This window comes from Lynx rufus, unplaced genomic scaffold (assembly GCF_022079265.1).
Source record: "Lynx rufus isolate CCGP_SWC_20201006 ecotype Redwood Valley unplaced genomic scaffold, mLynRuf1.p SCAF_15, whole genome shotgun sequence".
NCBI classification, from domain to species: Eukaryota; Metazoa; Chordata; class Mammalia; order Carnivora; family Felidae; genus Lynx; species Lynx rufus.
In genome coordinates, this window is record NW_025814829.1 from 58,158,445 (window position 1) to 58,177,083 (window position 18,639).

The window sequence follows — 18,639 nt, forward strand, 5'->3', positions numbered from 1 at the left end:
GGTGCCAGGGACAGGTGGCTGTCCTGGTCTGGAGGAGAGGCTGGCTGCATCGGCTCAGTGTCAGTCTTGTTCCAGTAGATGTGCAGTTACCAGGGGCAGGGCTTGGTGTAAGTGTCCCGCCTCCACTGGGGGCCTCTGTGCTTCTCTCTGAAGCCCCACTGTGTCGGCGATGGGGAGAAAACTGGCGACACCCCAGTCTCTCCTTCCCACGCCAGGTTGTCTCAAACCCCTGTTCAGGCAGCCCTCACAGGATAGCGAGGGCATTCAGCTTGACCTGTTCCTCACGGTTCTCCAGCACCTTCTAGGTGCCCAGCTGGGATTCAAAACCCAATGTCTTAAAGGACCCCACACAGCATGGGTCCTGTTCTGATGTAGAGCCACTCCACTCTGCTGATACAAGGCTGATAAAAGACCGGGTGCCTGGGTGGCTCAGTCAGTTGGGCTTCTGGCTTCGGCTCAGGTCATGGTCTTCCAGTTCTTGCGCTTGAGTCCCGCATTGGGCTGTCTCCTGTCAGCACAGACCCGGCTTCGGATCCTCTGTCCCCCGCCCCCCCCCCCGCCCCTCCCCTGCTTGTGCTCTGTCTCAAAATAAATAAATAAACTAAAAAAAAAAAACAACAAAAAGCCTTTGGCTGGCACCTACAGGGTCTTTGTCATTGGGGAGGCAATAAACCCTTTTCCCAAAGTACTCTGGAAAGGGGACTGTTTTCCAGTATCCCCCAGAGATCCGTGTACCAGGCTATGCACTCCAGGGGGAGGTTCCTCCTCCACAAGAGCACCCAGCGGCTCCTGGCTTAGCTTCGGAGAAAGTCGGCGAAAGTCGTGCACTTTTGAAACCTCCGAGTTTCAGCTCCTAAGGCTGTTTGCCAAATAGAAACTGGCACTCTCTGTATTTCTCATTCCCCCATCTGTGGTCTGGAGAGGTTTTCCTTTTGTGCCAACTGAGTACTGACTTTTACAACCCCTCTCTCTTTCACTCCCTTTTGTCTCTGCACAGAAAGGGCTCCCTCCCTTCCATGCCTCTGCCATTTTCTCTCCACCACTCCATGTACATGCACCTCCATCCCACCACGGCTGCCTCTCTCTGCCCCTGGAGGTCCTTCAGCCACTCTGCAGATCCATTTCCTGGGTGGTCCAAGTGATCTCTCCTCAATACAGCTGTGTTTGAGGGACCAGGGCAATCCCAGTCCCCCTACTTCCCTGTCGTCTCAACTCCACAAAGAAGCTTAGAGTTTTTAAGGGAGACTACTGAAGTGTCTTGGAAAAGCTACATTGCCTTTCTTTGTCGTATTACTTTGTACAATTTTAAAGCAATAAAATGTTTAGTCATTCTTTCTTTCAATGATAAGGACACAGAAAATTCAACCCTGCCTCTGAATACTGAGGTAAAAATTCTGGGGCAGACCTTTTGTTTGAACTATTGTACCTTCTTTTTTTAGATTACGTTAGAGTATGAAGGAACATCATTTCTTGAGTGGAGTGTGCCAGGAACTTGTTCAGTGAAAAATAAAAGGTAAGATTTTTGCTGCTGATGTCAATATAATGTGTGTATTTACCCATAAAAAACTATTCATATAGTGCGGACAGTCAGATTTAAGGCAGTGATTGAATGTAAATTTCTTCCCATTAAATAGGTGTGAGAAGAAAGACAAGATCTCTTTGAAAATAGGATATGGGGTGCCTGGGTGACTCAGTCCGTTAAGCATCCAACTTCGGCTCAGGTCATGATCTCAAGGTTCATGGGTTTGAGCCCCGCACTGGGCTCTGTGCTGACAGCTCAGAGCCTGGAGCCTGCTTCGGATTCTGTGTCTCCCTCTTTCTCTGCTCAACCTCTCTCTCTCTCTCTCTCTCTCTCTCTCTCTGTCTCTCGCTGTCTCTCAAAAATGAATAAACATTAAAAAAATTTTTTTAAAGAAAATAATATAAAAGTAAAATATGCTGTATGTTTTATTTTTCTTATTAGCATACAATTAATGTTTTTAGGCTTAAAAAGTAGGGAATTTTTCCTAACCTTGTATGCTTATTTATCTTTCTGTTCTTTTTAAATACTAGCTCACCGAGGACAGAGCTGCGTTGTTCTTCTCCTGGTGTTCATACTATAAGACCAATTGTTGTGGGCCCAGTGAGTTGATTTTAATGATAACTTATTAAATCTTGAGTAATTATCTCTGTTACACTTTATTTCCCATATTTTGAGCTTTCAACCTAACTTAATCTGTTTTAAATAGTATGTGTTAATCATAGATAAGAGGTATTTTTAAATTATTATCAATATGGCATTAACTTCCAGATATATCTCATAGAAAATGATGTTATGAAATGGTATGTGATTTTACCTTAGCCTTTTTGTCAATAAGTATGTGAAAGCCTCAGTTACCACCTTCCTGGTAACAATACTCCCCAATGAGTGGGTCTCACATCATATACTTTTATCACAGTTCCCTGGATTAAAAGCCATTTCTGGTAAGTTTGTTTTTACTATATTTTCTTCAATTCGAGAAAGCATTTGTGAATGCAAATACATAAGAATGATATTGAATCCTCTCTGGGTTACAAAAAAAAAAAAAGAAAAAGCTAAGCATCAAAAACATCGGCTCTCTACTAATTAGTAACAGGTACCGGCCAGGCATTCATAGCTGATATTCCCACGCAAGTGTGTCTAAAGCCACTGCCATAGATACTGCGTGTGACAAAATTTGACTATATTTTGGGGCTTATGCCTTCTTCTTGATTTCTAATCTTTATTTTCAGAGAACAAGTAGAGTGATGCAGGAGAGGCCAAATGAATATTAATTCATTTTTTCAAAACTCGTAGATTGAAAAGTATTTCAACTTGAGGTTTTTGAGTTTATGAATATTTACCAGTTTCATGGACACAATTCTGAGGAAGTAAAGGTTTACTCCTTTTCCTTTTGTTGTGTGTTAGAAGCCCAAATGTGCAATGTTACATACACATAAATACATGCATAGAGAAGAGTATCTTTGTCGTTTACAGATAGTGCCATCAGATCTTATAACCTTTAAGGATGTACACGTGACTTTAGAAATACATTCAAAAACACTCAGATATAACAATCCAAAATGTCTCCAGGCATTGCCAGTGTACCCTGGTGAGCAAAATCATCTCTGATTCAGAACCATCATGGAAGAAAATGAATTGAATTGCATTTCAGTGAGTAAGACTGTCCAGGAAAACTCACCATTTTCCTTTATACACTCACAGAGAACATTCTGTTACCACATGAAGTATAAGGGGTTGGCTTCCATACTGACTAATTTTCTGATACCAGCTGACTGTCTTACGATTCTAAGTTCTGGCATTTTCTACATGGAGTTAACTTCCCATCCACAAGGTTAAGGGCTCAGTCCCACAAGACTGCTCCACTTCGGATGCCAACTGCAACCCCCAGTTTGTCACCTGTACTCGTGACTGACTGTCCATAAATCCAGGTTCCTACAACCTTCTCCTCAGGGTCAATGGTTTGCTAGAACAGCTTGCAGAACTCATGGAAATGCATTTATCGGTTATAATAAAAGATATGCTAAAGGATACAGATGAACAGCCAGAGAAGAGCTACATAAGGCAAAGTCTGGAAGGGCCCTGCGCACAGGAGCTTCCGACCCCATGGAGCTGGGTTGTGTCACCCTGCCAGCACATGGACGTGTTTACCAACCTGATTTTTATGGGGCTTCATCACATAGGCATGATCAATCATTAACTCATTTTCTAGTCCTTCTCCCCCCTCCAAAGGGTGGGAGGTTGAGGTAAAAGTTCCAAGCTTCTAATCATGGCTTGGGCTTTCTAGTGACCAGTTCCCATCCTGGATCCCACCCCGAGTCGCCTCATTAGAACAAAAGGGATTGAGGATCTCTGTGTCAGACCCTCCCGTCATTCAGGAGATTATAAGAGTTGTAGGAGCTCTGCATCAGGAACTGCGATCAAAGACCAAAGATTAGCAGGAACTGGGTGCAAAGACCAATACATAACAAATTTGTCACTCATGATAGTGAATTCATAATTACAGAGAATAGCTACAGAATTGAACTAGTATTACATGAATATTTGTTAGTTCTATTCTGAAATTTGTTCATTATACTTCCTCTCATCTTAGATCACTAATTTAGTGCCTCTGTGACTTTTCCGCCTGTATCCAAATTTGTATTTAAAGCTACCTTAATTTCCTTTTAGGATTCAGAAGAAGAACGCAATTTGTCTGTGCAAAGTTCTCATATCTGCTTCCTGTGGTATTATAGAGTTATGTAAGTAAGGCAATGTTGAATACAAAGGTAATTAATGCTTTTTAAGAATAATTAGATTTAACTTTTAATTAACCACAGATGGATTATCTACATTATACTTTTGACATAAGCTTGCACTCACCAATCAAGATATCCTCAAATAAAATGCCAAACTAATATTGGGAAACAAACAATAAAAGTAACAATAGCAACCACTATTTGAACATATATTTCTAATGTTCATACTTGATGTAAATTATCTCTCTCACTTTTCATAACAAACAGAAATGCAAGTATTGTTATCTTTATTTTATAAATGAGGACATGTAAGCTTGGGTAGGTTAAATAACTCGGATAATAATACACAGCTACTAATAACTAGCATTGGGATTTGCCACTGGTTTTTCAGACTACAGGTCTCTTTTAATTCCATTATATACATAGTTTCTCCAACCCATATTAACATGAGAGTGAATGAAAATAACTAACAAGAGAAAACTGGCACAGGAGAAAATAATTAAGTGCATTAGAAAATCATCTGATAAGTTAAAACCATCAATGAATCAGAATATTTTTCAGTGCAACAGTCAAGGCAATATCCTAAGTCCTGAATAGGATACAGGGAACTGTCTTATGTGGCCCCTGCTCCCCAGAGGACTCAACAGCCTCGCATTTCATTGGCCACAGGGATTACTTGAGGACTGACACATGACCCAGGCAGTCGCCAGCAGAATACTCGTGTCTTCTGTAAAGCGGAAGTGGTTGTTGTCGATAGTTGTCTTGGTTCACGTGGTCCCTTAGAAGTCAGATGGCTCTGCAGTGTATATGCAATTTTCGGACTAGAAGCCCTGATAACTAGATTTTAGCAAGCCCTTCAAGGAGTGCACGTTCCATTCCTCTCAGAAATACTGCCACCTTCCCAGACTCTTACCAAGAAGCAAGGATGGAGTCTCTGCTACTCCTGAACCTGACAGGGTTCTGTCCTAGTTGGGGATTTCAGATATGCCAATCACCAGCTTTCTCCTGTGGGTTTGAAACCAACTGAGAAACAGACAAAGGCTAATTTGGAGATAAAAATTCCCTGTACAGCAGAATTGGAGAACAGAACCTTCCTCTCTGGCCACATGGGTTATTTTCTGCTTCCTCCAAGCAGAGACCAAGGGGGCCATCAGAGAAGGCCATCTGCCAAAAAAAAAGCATTGAAAAAGCATTGATAGTCAGTTTCATGAGTTTCCAATCTCACTCACACACACTGAGCCCCAAGAGCTAGTGACGGATATGGGCTTCCATACTGCTCTGATCTGGTCATGAATCATGAAAACAAAATCGGAAGAAGCAGCACCTATCTACCGGGGGGCAGCTAAGCCCAAAGAGACAGCTCAGTGGGAGCTAAGTGTTTTTCTGTTATGTAAGTGGTAAAAATGTATGCAATTTATCACCTGTAAAAATACCATTTAAAGAATAAAATGAAACTAATACTCATGTATTCATCACACAAGTCAAGGAAGAGAACATTATCAGTACCGTAGAATCTGCTACTTAGAAATGCAGAATCTGGGGCCTCATTCCAGACCTCCTAGATCATTACCTGCATTTGAACAAGATCCTGTAGTCATTGTATGTACATTATTGTTTAGCAAATCCCATTCTGATGCACATGAACAAAAGTTTGTCTAGGATATAGACCTAAAAGTACAGTTGGCTAAAAGTAGGATATGCATTTGTTCAAGTTTACTAGGTAATGCCTAAATGCCTCTTGAAAAGATTGTTCAAATCTACGTCTACACCAGCCGTGGACTACATCTACACCAGCAGCAGATGAATGTTCCCATTGTGCTACTTCCTCACCAATACTCAGTATTATCTGACTTTAATTTTACAATCTAGTAGATGTGAAATTATGTCACTGTGCTTTTTATTTGCATTTCCCTAATTACTATTGAGCATATTTTCATTTATTCGTGAAGAATTTTTCTTCCCTTTCTGTTAAATGAGGATTTTTACCCATTTTTGAGTTATTTTTGTTTCAGAATAATTTATAAGATTTCATTCTAATGACTAGGACATTATTTATATATTTCAATATATATATATAGAAAGAATTTATCCCAGTTTATGCAACTTTTCACTTCTTATGATCTCTATTGATAACAGAGGTCCTTGCTATTATAGATGAATTTGCCAGCCCTTACCTTAATTGGTTTGTGCCTTTTTAAATCAATTTAAGAAATCTTTTCCTCCAAGTTCATAAAAATAGCCTCCTATGTTGTTTCCTGAAAGGTCCACATAGTTTTGACTTCCACAGTTAGGTCCTTAATCCATCTGGAGTTAGTTTTTGTATATACTTGGAGATAGGGATCCAATTTTATTTTTTCCATGTGAATAATTAATCTAATCAGACCCATTTATTGAATAATGTATTTACCTGTAGTGCCTGCTTTATCATACATCGATTTTCCATGTATGCATGTGTTTCTTCCCAGCTGGCTCTACTGTTCAGCTGATCTGTTTGTCTGCTTAATAAACACTACATTATCTTTATTACTATAATTTCATATTTCAAATCTTGATGAGTGACAGTGCAAATCCCTGGCCCACTCTGACCCCAAATCTTGTTCTTCTTCATGAGTCTCTTAGCTTTGTCTGTTTTTCCTCTGGCCTATTTTTCCTCTCTATGAAATTTTAGAATTGGTTTGTCAAATTCCACAAAAACTCTAGTAGGGATTCCTATAATTTGTCTCAATCTTTAAATCAATTTGGAGAGTTTCAGCTCAAGAATAATACATAACCTTCCATTTATTTAGGTCTTTTTCTATGTCTGCCAAAAAAATTTTGCAGTTTTTCATAAAAGTGCCTGGACATTTTTATTAGACTTATTCCTAGATGCTTTATATTTTTGTCTCTATTAGACTCAATTTTTTAAAGCTACCATTTTTTATATTTTCTAACCAGAGCTTCTTGTTGTATAGAACACAATTTACTTTTGAATATTGATTTTTGTATGCAACAATCTTGCTAAATTCTTATATTAATTCTAACAATTTACTTATATATTCTCTTGGAGTTTTTACAAATCCTATCCCCTGCAAATACTGATGGTTTTCTTTATCCCTTTCCAAATAAGTATGGCTCTTCTTTCTTTTATTCTGACTGCTTTGCTAGAATATTCAAACACAATGTTTCCTAGAAGGGTGAAAGCAGGCCTCCTTGTCTTATTCCTGATTTTAAAAGGGAGGCTCTCATTTCACTAATTTTGCAGAATATTTATTACAAATTATGGATTAACCTTTACCCAGTTGAGGAACTTCCCTTTTATTCCAAGTTGGTGGTGAATTTTGCGTATGAATCAGTGTTGAAATTCGTTTAAAGTTTTTCTACTTGCACTTCAGAGTTCATATGGTTTTTCTGTTTTACTATGTTAATGATGAAAAATAGTTATTAATGTTTCTATATTAAACTAACCTTGTATTTCTGGAATAAGCCAGCTATTCCAGATTCCAACTACTCCAGAATTCTTGATGAATTCTCTTTCATTTACATTGATGAATTTTCTTTGTTAATACTGTGTTCAGATTTTTTTGGTGTGAATTTCATGAGTGAGTTTGGCCTGTGGTCTTACTCCCCTTGTGCTATCGTTTTCTGCATTTGGTATCGGGATTGTGCTAGACTCATCAGGGAAGTTAGGAGTGGTCATTCTTTTCTATTCTGAGAGATTTTGTGTAACATTGGAAGTATATGTTCCTTAAGTATTTGATGGAAGCTTGCACGGAAGTTTCCTTGGGTCTGGATTTCATATGTGTGTGTGTGTGGGGGGGGTAGATTTCCTAAGTGTTAATTCCATTTTTTAATGGTTATAGTGCTATTTTGGAATTACAATTCTTGTAAAATCCATTTCTGTAAGTAGTACTTTTCCAGAAATTTATTCATGTCTTCAGTTAGCCATCTTAATATCAACTTTAATATCATAAAGTTGTCTGTAATATCCTCTTATGAGTTTTAGTCTCTGAGGTGGTTGTAGTGTTACACTTGTGTTTTAACATTTTTAATGATTTTATTTGTGCCTTCCTTTGTTTCCATGTCCTTGTGGTATTCCTCTTTTATCAGTATTTTCAGAGAACCAACTTTTGGCTTTTTGAGCTTGTCTATTGCAGTCTATTTCATTTCGACCCATATTTTCTATGATTTCCTTGAGTTTGTTTTTCTAAAACTTAAATTGGCTATTTAGCCCATTAGGCATGAGGCTCTCTTTTTTTCTAATGTGCGTGTTTAAGGCAATCACTTTTCTTCTAAGTACTTCTGTAACTGTATTCAACAAGTATTGCAAATACCTCCTGTGATTTTTTTTTTTATTGCTCAGAAATAATTTTCTAATCCTCGCTACAATTTGTTTGACCCATGAGTTAGTTAGAAATGCATTTTTGGGGGCGCCTGTGTGGCTCGGTTGGTTAAACATCTGACTCTTGATTTCGGGTCAGGTCATGATCTCACAGTCATGGGATCAAGCCCCACATCAGGCTCTGTGCGGGGTGTGGAGCCTACTTGAGACTCTCTCTTTCCATCTCCCTCTACCCCTCTCCCCCACTGGTGCCCTCTTTCTCTCAAAATCTTTTTTAAAATACATTTTTTCAGTTTACAAACCTATGAGTGTTTTTAATTATAACCTGATTGTATTGGGATAAGAATTGCTGGAGGAAATTTTTGACCTAGCATCTAGTCAGTTTTTATAAATGTCCCATGTGTACCCATAGAAAATACATTTTCTTATTGTTGGGTCAAATATTATAATCACAGAATTAGTAGATCAGATTTGGTAAGTGAACTGTTCAGATCTTCTGTGTGCTTACTTGACTCATTGTTGGCTTGATCTATCAATTAATGAGAGGGCTCTGCCAAATGTCCCACTAGGATGGTAGATATGTCACTTTTCCTCATAGGTACCTAAGTTTTTGTTTCATATTTTGAGGTTATCTTTTATGTGTATATAACTTTGGAATTACTGAGCCTTTTTGAAGAATTGAAACTTTATTTGTAGTGATCTTGCTTCTCACCTGTAATACTTTTTCTTTTGTTGCCTCATGTTCTGTTTTATTTTATGTTAATATATTCATGGGTCTTTATCCATTGATTTTCAAGTTTTCTATAAACTTATATTTTAAGTGTTTCATTAATGAATGCCTTGAAACTGGATATTCTGTTTTCTAAAATGACAATCTTTGGCTTTTAATTGGGCAATTTGGAGCATTTATGTTTGTTGTGATTACTTAAGTTTATATTTATGAAAAAAATTTAATGTGCTTTCCATTTACTTGCTTAATACCCTTTATGTCTTTAGCATGTTTTAACCCTAATCATGCCTTGGTCAATATTTTCATTCTAGTCAGTTCTTTTCTCCTTTTTCCTTGACTTTCTTTTTTTCCTGATTTAATTTTCTTTCATACTTGTTTAGAAATTATGAATTGTATGTCTATCTTACATGAGACTCCAGTAATTTTAGATGTATCAAGTCTAAATTTAATCAATACATTTATTATTCTCTTGAACAATACAACAATCTTTAGAATACTTTACTCTGATATTATACCTCTTTTTTTTAATTTTTTTTTTTTACATTTATTTATTTTTGAGAGACAGAGAGAGACAGCACAAGCAAGGGAGGGGCAGAGAAAGAATGAGACACAGAATCCAAAGCAGACTCCAGGCTCTGAGCTGTCAGCACAGAGCCTGACGTGGGGCTCAAACCCACAAACCATGAGATCATGACCTGAGCTGAAAGTTGGCTCTTAACTGGACACTTAAGTCGGACACTTAACCAACTCAGCCACCCAGGTACCCCTATTTTATCCTCGTTCTTGAAAAATAGTTTCTCTGAAAATACAATTCTGGGTTGGTTGCTGTTTTCTCCCAAGACTTTAAAATTATTGTCTGCTAAATACAGAGAACAAACTGAGGGTGGATGGTGGCAGTGGGGGGGGGGGGATGGAGGGGGAAGGGAGGGAAAATGGGTGATGGGCATTAAGGAGGGCACTTGTTGGGATGATCACTCAGTGTTGTATGTAAGCCAATTTGACAATAAATTATATTTAATAAATAGCTTCCTAATAGTAAAATAAAATAAAATAAAATAAAATAAAATAAAATAAAATAAAATAAAATAAAATAAAATAAAATAATTGTCTGCTGGGTCCTACTATTGCAATTGTAAAGTCCACTGTCTAATAGTTTCATCTTTTAGGTTGTCTGTATTTTCTGTTTAATGACTTAACCTTGCCTTTGGTGTTTCACTATTATAGGTTTTTTAAAAAATCTATCCTACATGTGGTTTATTGCAGTTTCTGAATCTGAAGATTAGGGTCTTTCATTAATTCTGAAAAACCATTCATTATCTTTTCAAATATTGATTCTCTCATTTTATTCTTTCTCTTTAGATTTTCATAAGAAAATATATGTCACCTTTTCATTCTGTCCTTCTTGAAATATTTTCATATTTTCTATCATTTTGTTTTCCATGACTCATTGTAGACTATTTTTTTTTTAATTTCAGTTTGCTAATTCTCTTATCATCTGTGTCTAAAATTTGTCTTCACGAGGGGTGTCTGGGCGGCTCAGTTGGTTAAGCATCTGACTTCAACTCAGGTCATGATCTCACGGTCCATGGGTTCACACCCAGCATCGGGCTCTGTGCTGACAGCTCAGAGCCTAGAGCCTGTTTCAGATTCAGTGTCTCCCTCTCTCTCTGCCCCTCTCCCAGTCACACTCTCTCTCTCTTTCAAAAATAAATAAACATTAAAAAATTTTTAAATTTGTATTCACTAAAATCCTGTCTAGAGGCAACTGCCACAGTATATGCTCCCATTTTTTGCATTATTGCATCCAGAACTGCCTTTGTAATTTGTTGGGCCGTACGAAGACTCTTGTTAAAAAATCAGAAGAAAAATAGTGTTAAAAGTTTTAAATATAAAGCATTCCCTTTCTTCCCCAGTCACTCTCTACTGGTCTTCGTGCTTTTATTTATATTTAATGTCATGCTCCCATGGACGTGAGAATACTCTTGGGCCAACTGCAGACCCTCATAATCACTTGGCGATTCAGCATGTGTGCAGTTCACTTTCTGCCAGGTTTCCCCTGTCAACAGCCATTGGACCAACACCTCATGCCCCAGTCAGGGGTGGCATCTGAAGAAGTCAAGCCTGGTATCTTTCCTTACAGTGGGTCTAGTCATCTTGACCTATAGCAGATGAGTAACCTCCAAGGGTACTGCAACTTATCACTTGAACACACTAAGTACCCTGATTGGGGGTGGGCAAGACACTCACTCCTGTGGAGACGAGGCCTCCATCTGCCACAGCACAGTGCTGCCACCTGGTGAGGCAGGGGGCAGCTGCTGCCATGCCTTACTCCAGATGCCACAAGTTTCATATACCCTACACTGACCCTCCCACACCTGAGCCCTGGCCATTGCCCAGGGTGAAGGCAGAAGCATTTTCAGGACAGGGAAGTGAGGAGGCCGAGACCAGGTGGAACCCAAGGTACCAGGGAATGGAGGAGTGAGGTACCAAGAACCTGTCCTGTGAAGGCAGACAGGAACAGGAGTCAGGACTGCACCAGCCAAAGCTCCCAAGTGCGCGCTTCATTGTCCCATCATAATTCACATACAAAATACAAGTTCAAAGATAAATTTATTAATAATTTCAAGAGAAAGATTGCAGTGGATTAAACCTCAAGCACCAGGCCCTTGCTGAGCACTGCTTGAGCACTGGGCTTTCCAAACCTATTGACTCTGTTTGCCCCCAAACCTGAGTTCCGACTCTGAGGAGGAGAATTCATGGAACAGGTACCATGTTATCATCTAGACTCTTGATTTATTTTCCCTCTCTCTCTCTCTCTCTGTCTCTCTCTCTGTCTCTCATTAGAACAGAGAAAAGGAAGGGAGAAGAATCCAGGAGGAGGTCATGCTCAGGCTGCTATCTTTCCTGAATTCATGGTGACACTGTTTGGCTTCATCACTCTATCCCAGTACTCGCTACGTACTATCTGTCTATCTACTTAAATAGCTTGGTAAAGTCACTGAAAGTTTGCCAAGTTTAATAGGATATTTTTTAGTCCTCTTAGCACTTGACCACTGTACCACATATAATGTTGGAGATGACTTATTTCTTCTTGAAACTCTTTTCTTCCTTCACTTACCTGCTACTATCTTCCATGTCTTTTTTCTTTTTCTTGTACAATGTATCATTATTGTTGTACATATTTTCTTGTACAATACATCATGCTACACATTAGATCCTGGAACTTAATTAGCTTATAACTAAAAGTTTGTACATTTTGGCCAACATCTCCTTGTGTCCCCTAGCTCCAAACCCTTGGTGTAAATATCAATATACCCTCTGTTTCTATGAGTTTGAAGTTCTTAGATTCCATATATAAGGGAGGTCATATAGTGTCCTTCTTGGTCTGACTTATTTCACTTAACATAATGCCCTCCAGGTCCATTCATGTTGTTGCAAATAGCAGGATTTCCTTCTTTATATGGCTGAATGATATTCTATTGTATAGATTTACTACATTTTCTTTATCCACTCATCAGTTGATAGTCACTTAGGTTGTTTCCGTATCTTGGTTATTGTGAATGATGCTGCAGTTAACATAAGAGTGCAGTGGGGCACCTGGGTGGCTCAGTCAGCTAAATGTCCAACTTCAGCTCAGGTCATGATCTCACAGCTCATGAGTTTGAGCCCTGTGTCAGGCTCTGTGCTGACAGTTCAGTGCTTTGGATTCTGTGTCTCACTCTCTCTCTGCCCCTCCCCCACTCATGCTCTGTCTCTGTCTCTCTCTGTCTCTCTCCCAAAAATAAATAAACATTAAAAAAAATGGGAGTGCAGATAACTCTTCAAAATAATGATTTATTTTCCTTTGGAATATACCCAGAAGTAGGATTGCTGGATTACATGGTAGTTCTATTTTTAACTTGTAAAAGAACCTCCACACTGTTTTCCATACTATCGGTACCAATTTACATTCCCACCAACAGTGCACAATGGTTCCTTTTTCTCCACATTCTTACCAACATGTATTTGTCATTTCTTGTCTTTATTTATTTTTTTTATCATATCCATTCTAACAGTTGTGGGGTCATATGTCATTATATCCCTGATGATCAGTGATGCTTAGCACCTTTTCATGTACCATACCAACTGTATGTCTTCTTTGGAGAAATGTCTTTTTAGGTACTTTGCCAATTTTATAATCAGATTGGGGTTTTGTTTGTTTGTTTTTTGTTTTTTGATATTGAGTTGTATGACTTTCATATATTTTGGATATTAACCCCTTATCATATATATGGTTGGCAAAAATTTTCTCCTATTCTGTATGTTAGCTTTTCATTTTGTTGATTGCTTCTTTGATGTGCAGAAACTTTTTAGTTTGATGTGATCCTACTTGTCAATTTTTACTTTTGTTGCTTGTTCTTTTGGTGCCATATTTTAAAAAATCATTGTCAAAACTAAGGTCAAGGAGATTTTTCACCTATGTTTTCTTATAGGAATTTTACTGTATTTTGTCTTACGTGTAAGTCCTTACTCTATTTTCAGTTAATTTTTTGAGTGGGGTAAGATAGTATTCTAATTTCATTCTTCTTCACATGGACATCCAGTTTTTCTAAACACCATTTACTGAAGAGACTATTCCTTCCCCATTTAGTATTTGTGGCTCCCTTGTCAAATGCTGGTTGACTATAAGTGTGTGGGTTTATCTCTGGACACTTGATTCTGTTCCATTGGTTTTTGTGTCTGTTTTTAATAACAACACCATACTGTTTTCATTAATATAGCTTTGTAATATATTTTGAAATCAGGAAGTGTGATGCCTCCGGCTTTGTTCTTTCTCAAAACTGATTTGGCTATTGGGGGTCTTTTGTGGTTCCACACACATTTTACAATTGTTTCTTCTGTTTCTGTGGGGGAAGAAATGCCACTGGAAATTGATAGGATTTTATTGAATCTATGAACATGGAATATATTTCCATTTATCTGGGTCATCTTCAATGTCTTATAGCTTTTGGTGTATAGATCTTTCACTTCCTTGGTTAGATTTATTACTAAGTATTTTATTGTTTTTGATGCTATTGTAAATGCGCTTATTTTCTTCCTTTTTCAGATTGTTTATTGTTAGTGTATAGAAACACAACTGATTCCTGCGTGTTGATTTCATATGCTTCAACTTTATTGAATTTGTTGATTATTTCTAACAGTTTCTTGGTGGTGTCTTTAGGAAGACATATATGATATTCAAGGTCATATCAGCAAGCAGAGACAATTTTATGTCTTCCTTTCTGATTTGGATGCCTTCTATTTCTTTTTCTTGCCTGATTACTCTGGTTAGGAGTCCCGTACTGCATGGAGTAGGAATGGTGAGAGTGGGATGGGCACTCTAGTCTTGTTCTTGATTGTACAGGAAAACTATCAACCTTTCACTATTGAGTATGATGTTAGCTGTAGGCTTGTTATATATTGCCTTTGTTACGTTGAGGTATGTTCTCTCTATATCCAATTTGTTGAGAGTTTTTATTAAGAAGGGATGTTGTATTTTGTTAATGTTTTCCTGCATATATTGAGATGATCATATGACTTTTGTCTTTCATTTTATTAATGTGTTTCACATTTATTGCTTTGCATATGTTGAACCATCCTTACATCCCACTTGATTATCATGTGTGATCCTTTTAATATGCTGTTGAATTCAGCTTTACTAGTATGTTGTTGAGAATTTTTGCATCTGCTCTTCAGGGATATGGTCTGTAGTTTTCACGTCTTGTAGTGTGCTTTTCTGACTTTGGTATCAGGATAACGCTGGCCTTGTAAAATGAGTTTGGGAGTTTCCTCCTCTTCAGTTTTTTGGAAGAGTTTGAAAAGGATTGTCATTAATTCTTCTTGAAATATTTGCTGGAATTAACTAATGAAGCCATCTATTCCTGGGCTTTTCTTTGATGAGAGATTTGTGCTTACTGACTCAATCGCCTGACTCATTTTTAGTCTGTCATATTTTCTACTTCTTCCTGGTTTAGTCTCAGTAGATGATAATGTTTAAGGAATTTATTTCTTCTAGATTGTCAAATATGTTGGTCTATAATTGTTCACAGCAGTCGCTTATGGTCATTTGCATTTCTGTAGAATTTGTAGCAGTGTCCACACATTTCTGATTTTACTAGTTTGAGTATTCTTTTTCCTTAGTCTAGTTAGAGTTTCATCAATTTTGTTTATTTTTTCAAGCAACAGTTCTTAGTTTTGTTGATCTTTTCTACTGTTTTTTTTGGTCTCTACTTATTTCTGCTCTGATCTTTGTTATTTCCATTTTTCTGCTAACTTTGGATATAGTGTGTTCTTCTTTGTCTAGTTGCTTGACATATAAAGTTAGGTTGATTATTTGAGACCTTTCTTTTCCCTTAATGGGGGCATTTATCACTATAAACTCCCCTTTTTGAAGTGTTTTTGCTGCATCCCATAAATTTGTTATATTGTGTTTCCTTTTTCATTTGTTTCAAGATATTTTTAAAATTTATTTTATTTAAATTCAATTTATTTGATTTATTTAACATAGTATAATATGAATTCAGGAGTAGAATTTAGTGATCCATCACTTACATACAACACCCAGTGCTCATCAAGATATTTTTTTAATTTCCTTTTGATTTCATCTTTCACCCATGGTTTTTCAGTGTGTTGTTTAATGTCCACATATTTGTGTATTTCCCAGTTTTCCTCCTGTAATTGATCTAGTTTCATACTATTGTGGTCATAAAATATACTTAGTATGATTTCAATCTTTTTACATTTGCTGAGACTTTTTTTTTTAACCTAACATGTTTCACTTGGTCTAAAGTATAGTCCAAGGTCCAACAGTCCCTTGACTGTCTAGATGATCTATCCATTGTTCAAAATGGCATATGGAAGTCCCCTGCTATTATATTATTGTATATTGCTCTCTTCAGACCTGTTAGTATTTGCTTAATATGGTGCTCTGATGTTGTGTGCATATATGTTTACAATTGTTATAGCCTCTTGATGAATTAGCTTCTTTATTATTACACAGTTACCTTCTGTGTCTCTTGTTACACTTTTTAAGCTTACAATCTATTTTGTCTGATATAAGTATAGCTATTCCACTCTATTTTGGTTTCTACTTGCGTGAGCTATCTTTTCCCATCCCTTACTTTGAGTCTGTATATATCCTTGAAGCTGAAGTTAGTCTTTTATAAGAAGCATATAAAGGGGTCTTGTTTTTTATCCATGCAGCTATTCTGTATCTTTGTTTAGAGAATTTAATCCATTTACATTAAAAGTAATTATTGTTAGGGGCGCCTGGGTGGCGCAGTCGGTTAAGCGTCCGACTTCAGCCAGGTCACGGTCTCGCGGTCCGTGAGTTCGAGCCCCGCGTCGGGCTCTGGGCTGATGGCTCAGAGCCTGGAGCCTGTTTCCGATTCTGTGTCTCCCTCTCTCTCTGCCCCTCCCCCGTTCATGCTCTGTCTCTCTCTGTCCCAAAAATAAATAAACGTTGAAAAAAAAAATTTTTAATAAAAAAATAAAATAAAAAAAAAAAGTAATTATTGTTAGATAGGTCTTACCAATTCCATTTTATTAATTTCCTTGCTCTTTTATGTTTTTTTAAAGTTTATTTATTTTGAGAGAGACAGAGACAGCACGAGTGGGGGAGGGGCAGAGAGAGAGGGAGACAGAGAATCTCAAGTAGGCTCCACAATGGTGCCCCTCAATGCGGGGCTTGAACTCATGAACCATGAGATCATGACCTGAGCCAAAACCAAGAGTCAGACGCTTAACCAACTGAGCCACCCAGGTGCCCCCCTTACTTTTTTGTATTCCTCTGTTCCTTTCTTCTTCTCTTGCTGTCCCTTTGTAAACTGATGATTTTCCACAATGGTATACTTTGATTCCCTTCTCTTTATCTTGTGTGAACCTATGATAGCTGAGATTTGTTTTGTTTGTTTTTGTTATGGTTACCTGTTGGCTTACTTGAAATATCTTATAGATATAACAGCATTCTATGTGGGGCTGATAGCAGCTTACCTTCTATCACATACAAAACTCTACCATTTTATTTCCCCACCCCACATTTTATGTTTTGTTGTCAATACTGACATCTCTTTAAAATTTTTTTAATGTATTTTTTGTATTTTTTAAAATCTAAATACAATTAACATACAGTGTTACATTAGCTTCAGGTATACACTATAATGATTCAACAATTCTATATATTACTCAGTGTTCATCACAAGTGTACTCTTAATCCCCTTTATTTATTTCACCTACCTCCCTACCCACCTCCCTCTGGCAACCACCAGTTTGTTTGCTATATTTAAGAGGTTGGTTTTTGTTTGTCTCTTTTTTCTTTGTTCATTTGTTTCTGTTTCTTAAATAGCACATATGAGTGAAATCATATGGTATATCTTTTTCCAACTGACTTATTTCACTTAGCATTATACTGTCTATCTCCAGCCATGTTGCAAATGTTTGGATTTCACTTGATTTTTATAGCTGAGTAATATTCCATTGTATATACATACCAATCTATGGATGGACCCTTGGGTTGCTTCCATATTTTAGCTATTATAAATAATGCTGCAATAAATAAATGGATACATATATCTTTTCAAATTGCTGATTTCATTTTCTTTCAGTAAATACCCACCAGTAGAATTACTGTAGTAATTCCATTTTTAATTTTTTGAGGAACCTCCATAATTTTTCCACAGGGGCTGCACCAGTTTGCATTCCCACCAGCAGTTCATGACTGTTCCTTTTTCTGCACATCCTTGCTAACACTTACTATTTGTTGTGTTCTTTATTCTAGCCATTCTGACAGTTATGAGGCAATATGTCATCGTGGTTTTGATTTGCATTTCCTGAATGATTCATGGTGTTGAACATCTTTACCTGTCTCTTTTGGCCATCTGTATGTCTTCTTTGGAAAAATGTCTATTTGGATTCTCTGCTCATTTTTTAGCTGGATTATTTGAGTTTTTATGATGTTGAATTGTAGAAGTTCTTTGTGTATTTTGGATATTAACCTCTTATTGGATATATCATTTGTAGATACCTTCTTTTATTCAATAGGTTGCTTTTTTTGTTTTATTTATGCTTTCCTTTATTGTACTAAATCTTTTTACTTTGATGTAGTCCCAATAGTTTATTTTTGCTTTTGTATCCCTCCCTGAGGATATATATCTAGAAAAATGTTTCTACTGCTGATATCAAATAAATTACTGCCTATGTTTTCTTTTAGGAGTTTTATGGTTTCAGGTCTTACATTTAGGTCTTTAAACCATTTCAAACTTATTTTTGTGCACGGTATAAGAAAGTGGTCCAATTTCATTCTTTTACATGAAGCTAT

The 18,639-nt window shown here is 37.3% G+C and overlaps 1 protein-coding gene across 1 annotated transcript in view; it reads left to right on the forward strand.

The window, feature by feature from the left end:
- CATSPERE (catsper channel auxiliary subunit epsilon) overlaps window positions 1–18,639 on the forward strand; it is a 199,859-nt gene that overhangs the window by 27,840 nt on the left and 153,380 nt on the right. The window contains exons 2-4 of the mRNA XM_047077101.1: window positions 1,440–1,513; window positions 2,053–2,122; window positions 4,190–4,260. Of these exons, the coding sequence (XP_046933057.1) occupies window positions 1,440–1,513; window positions 2,053–2,122; window positions 4,190–4,260 (215 nt within the window). The remainder of the gene's footprint in view (window positions 1–1,439; window positions 1,514–2,052; window positions 2,123–4,189; window positions 4,261–18,639) is intronic.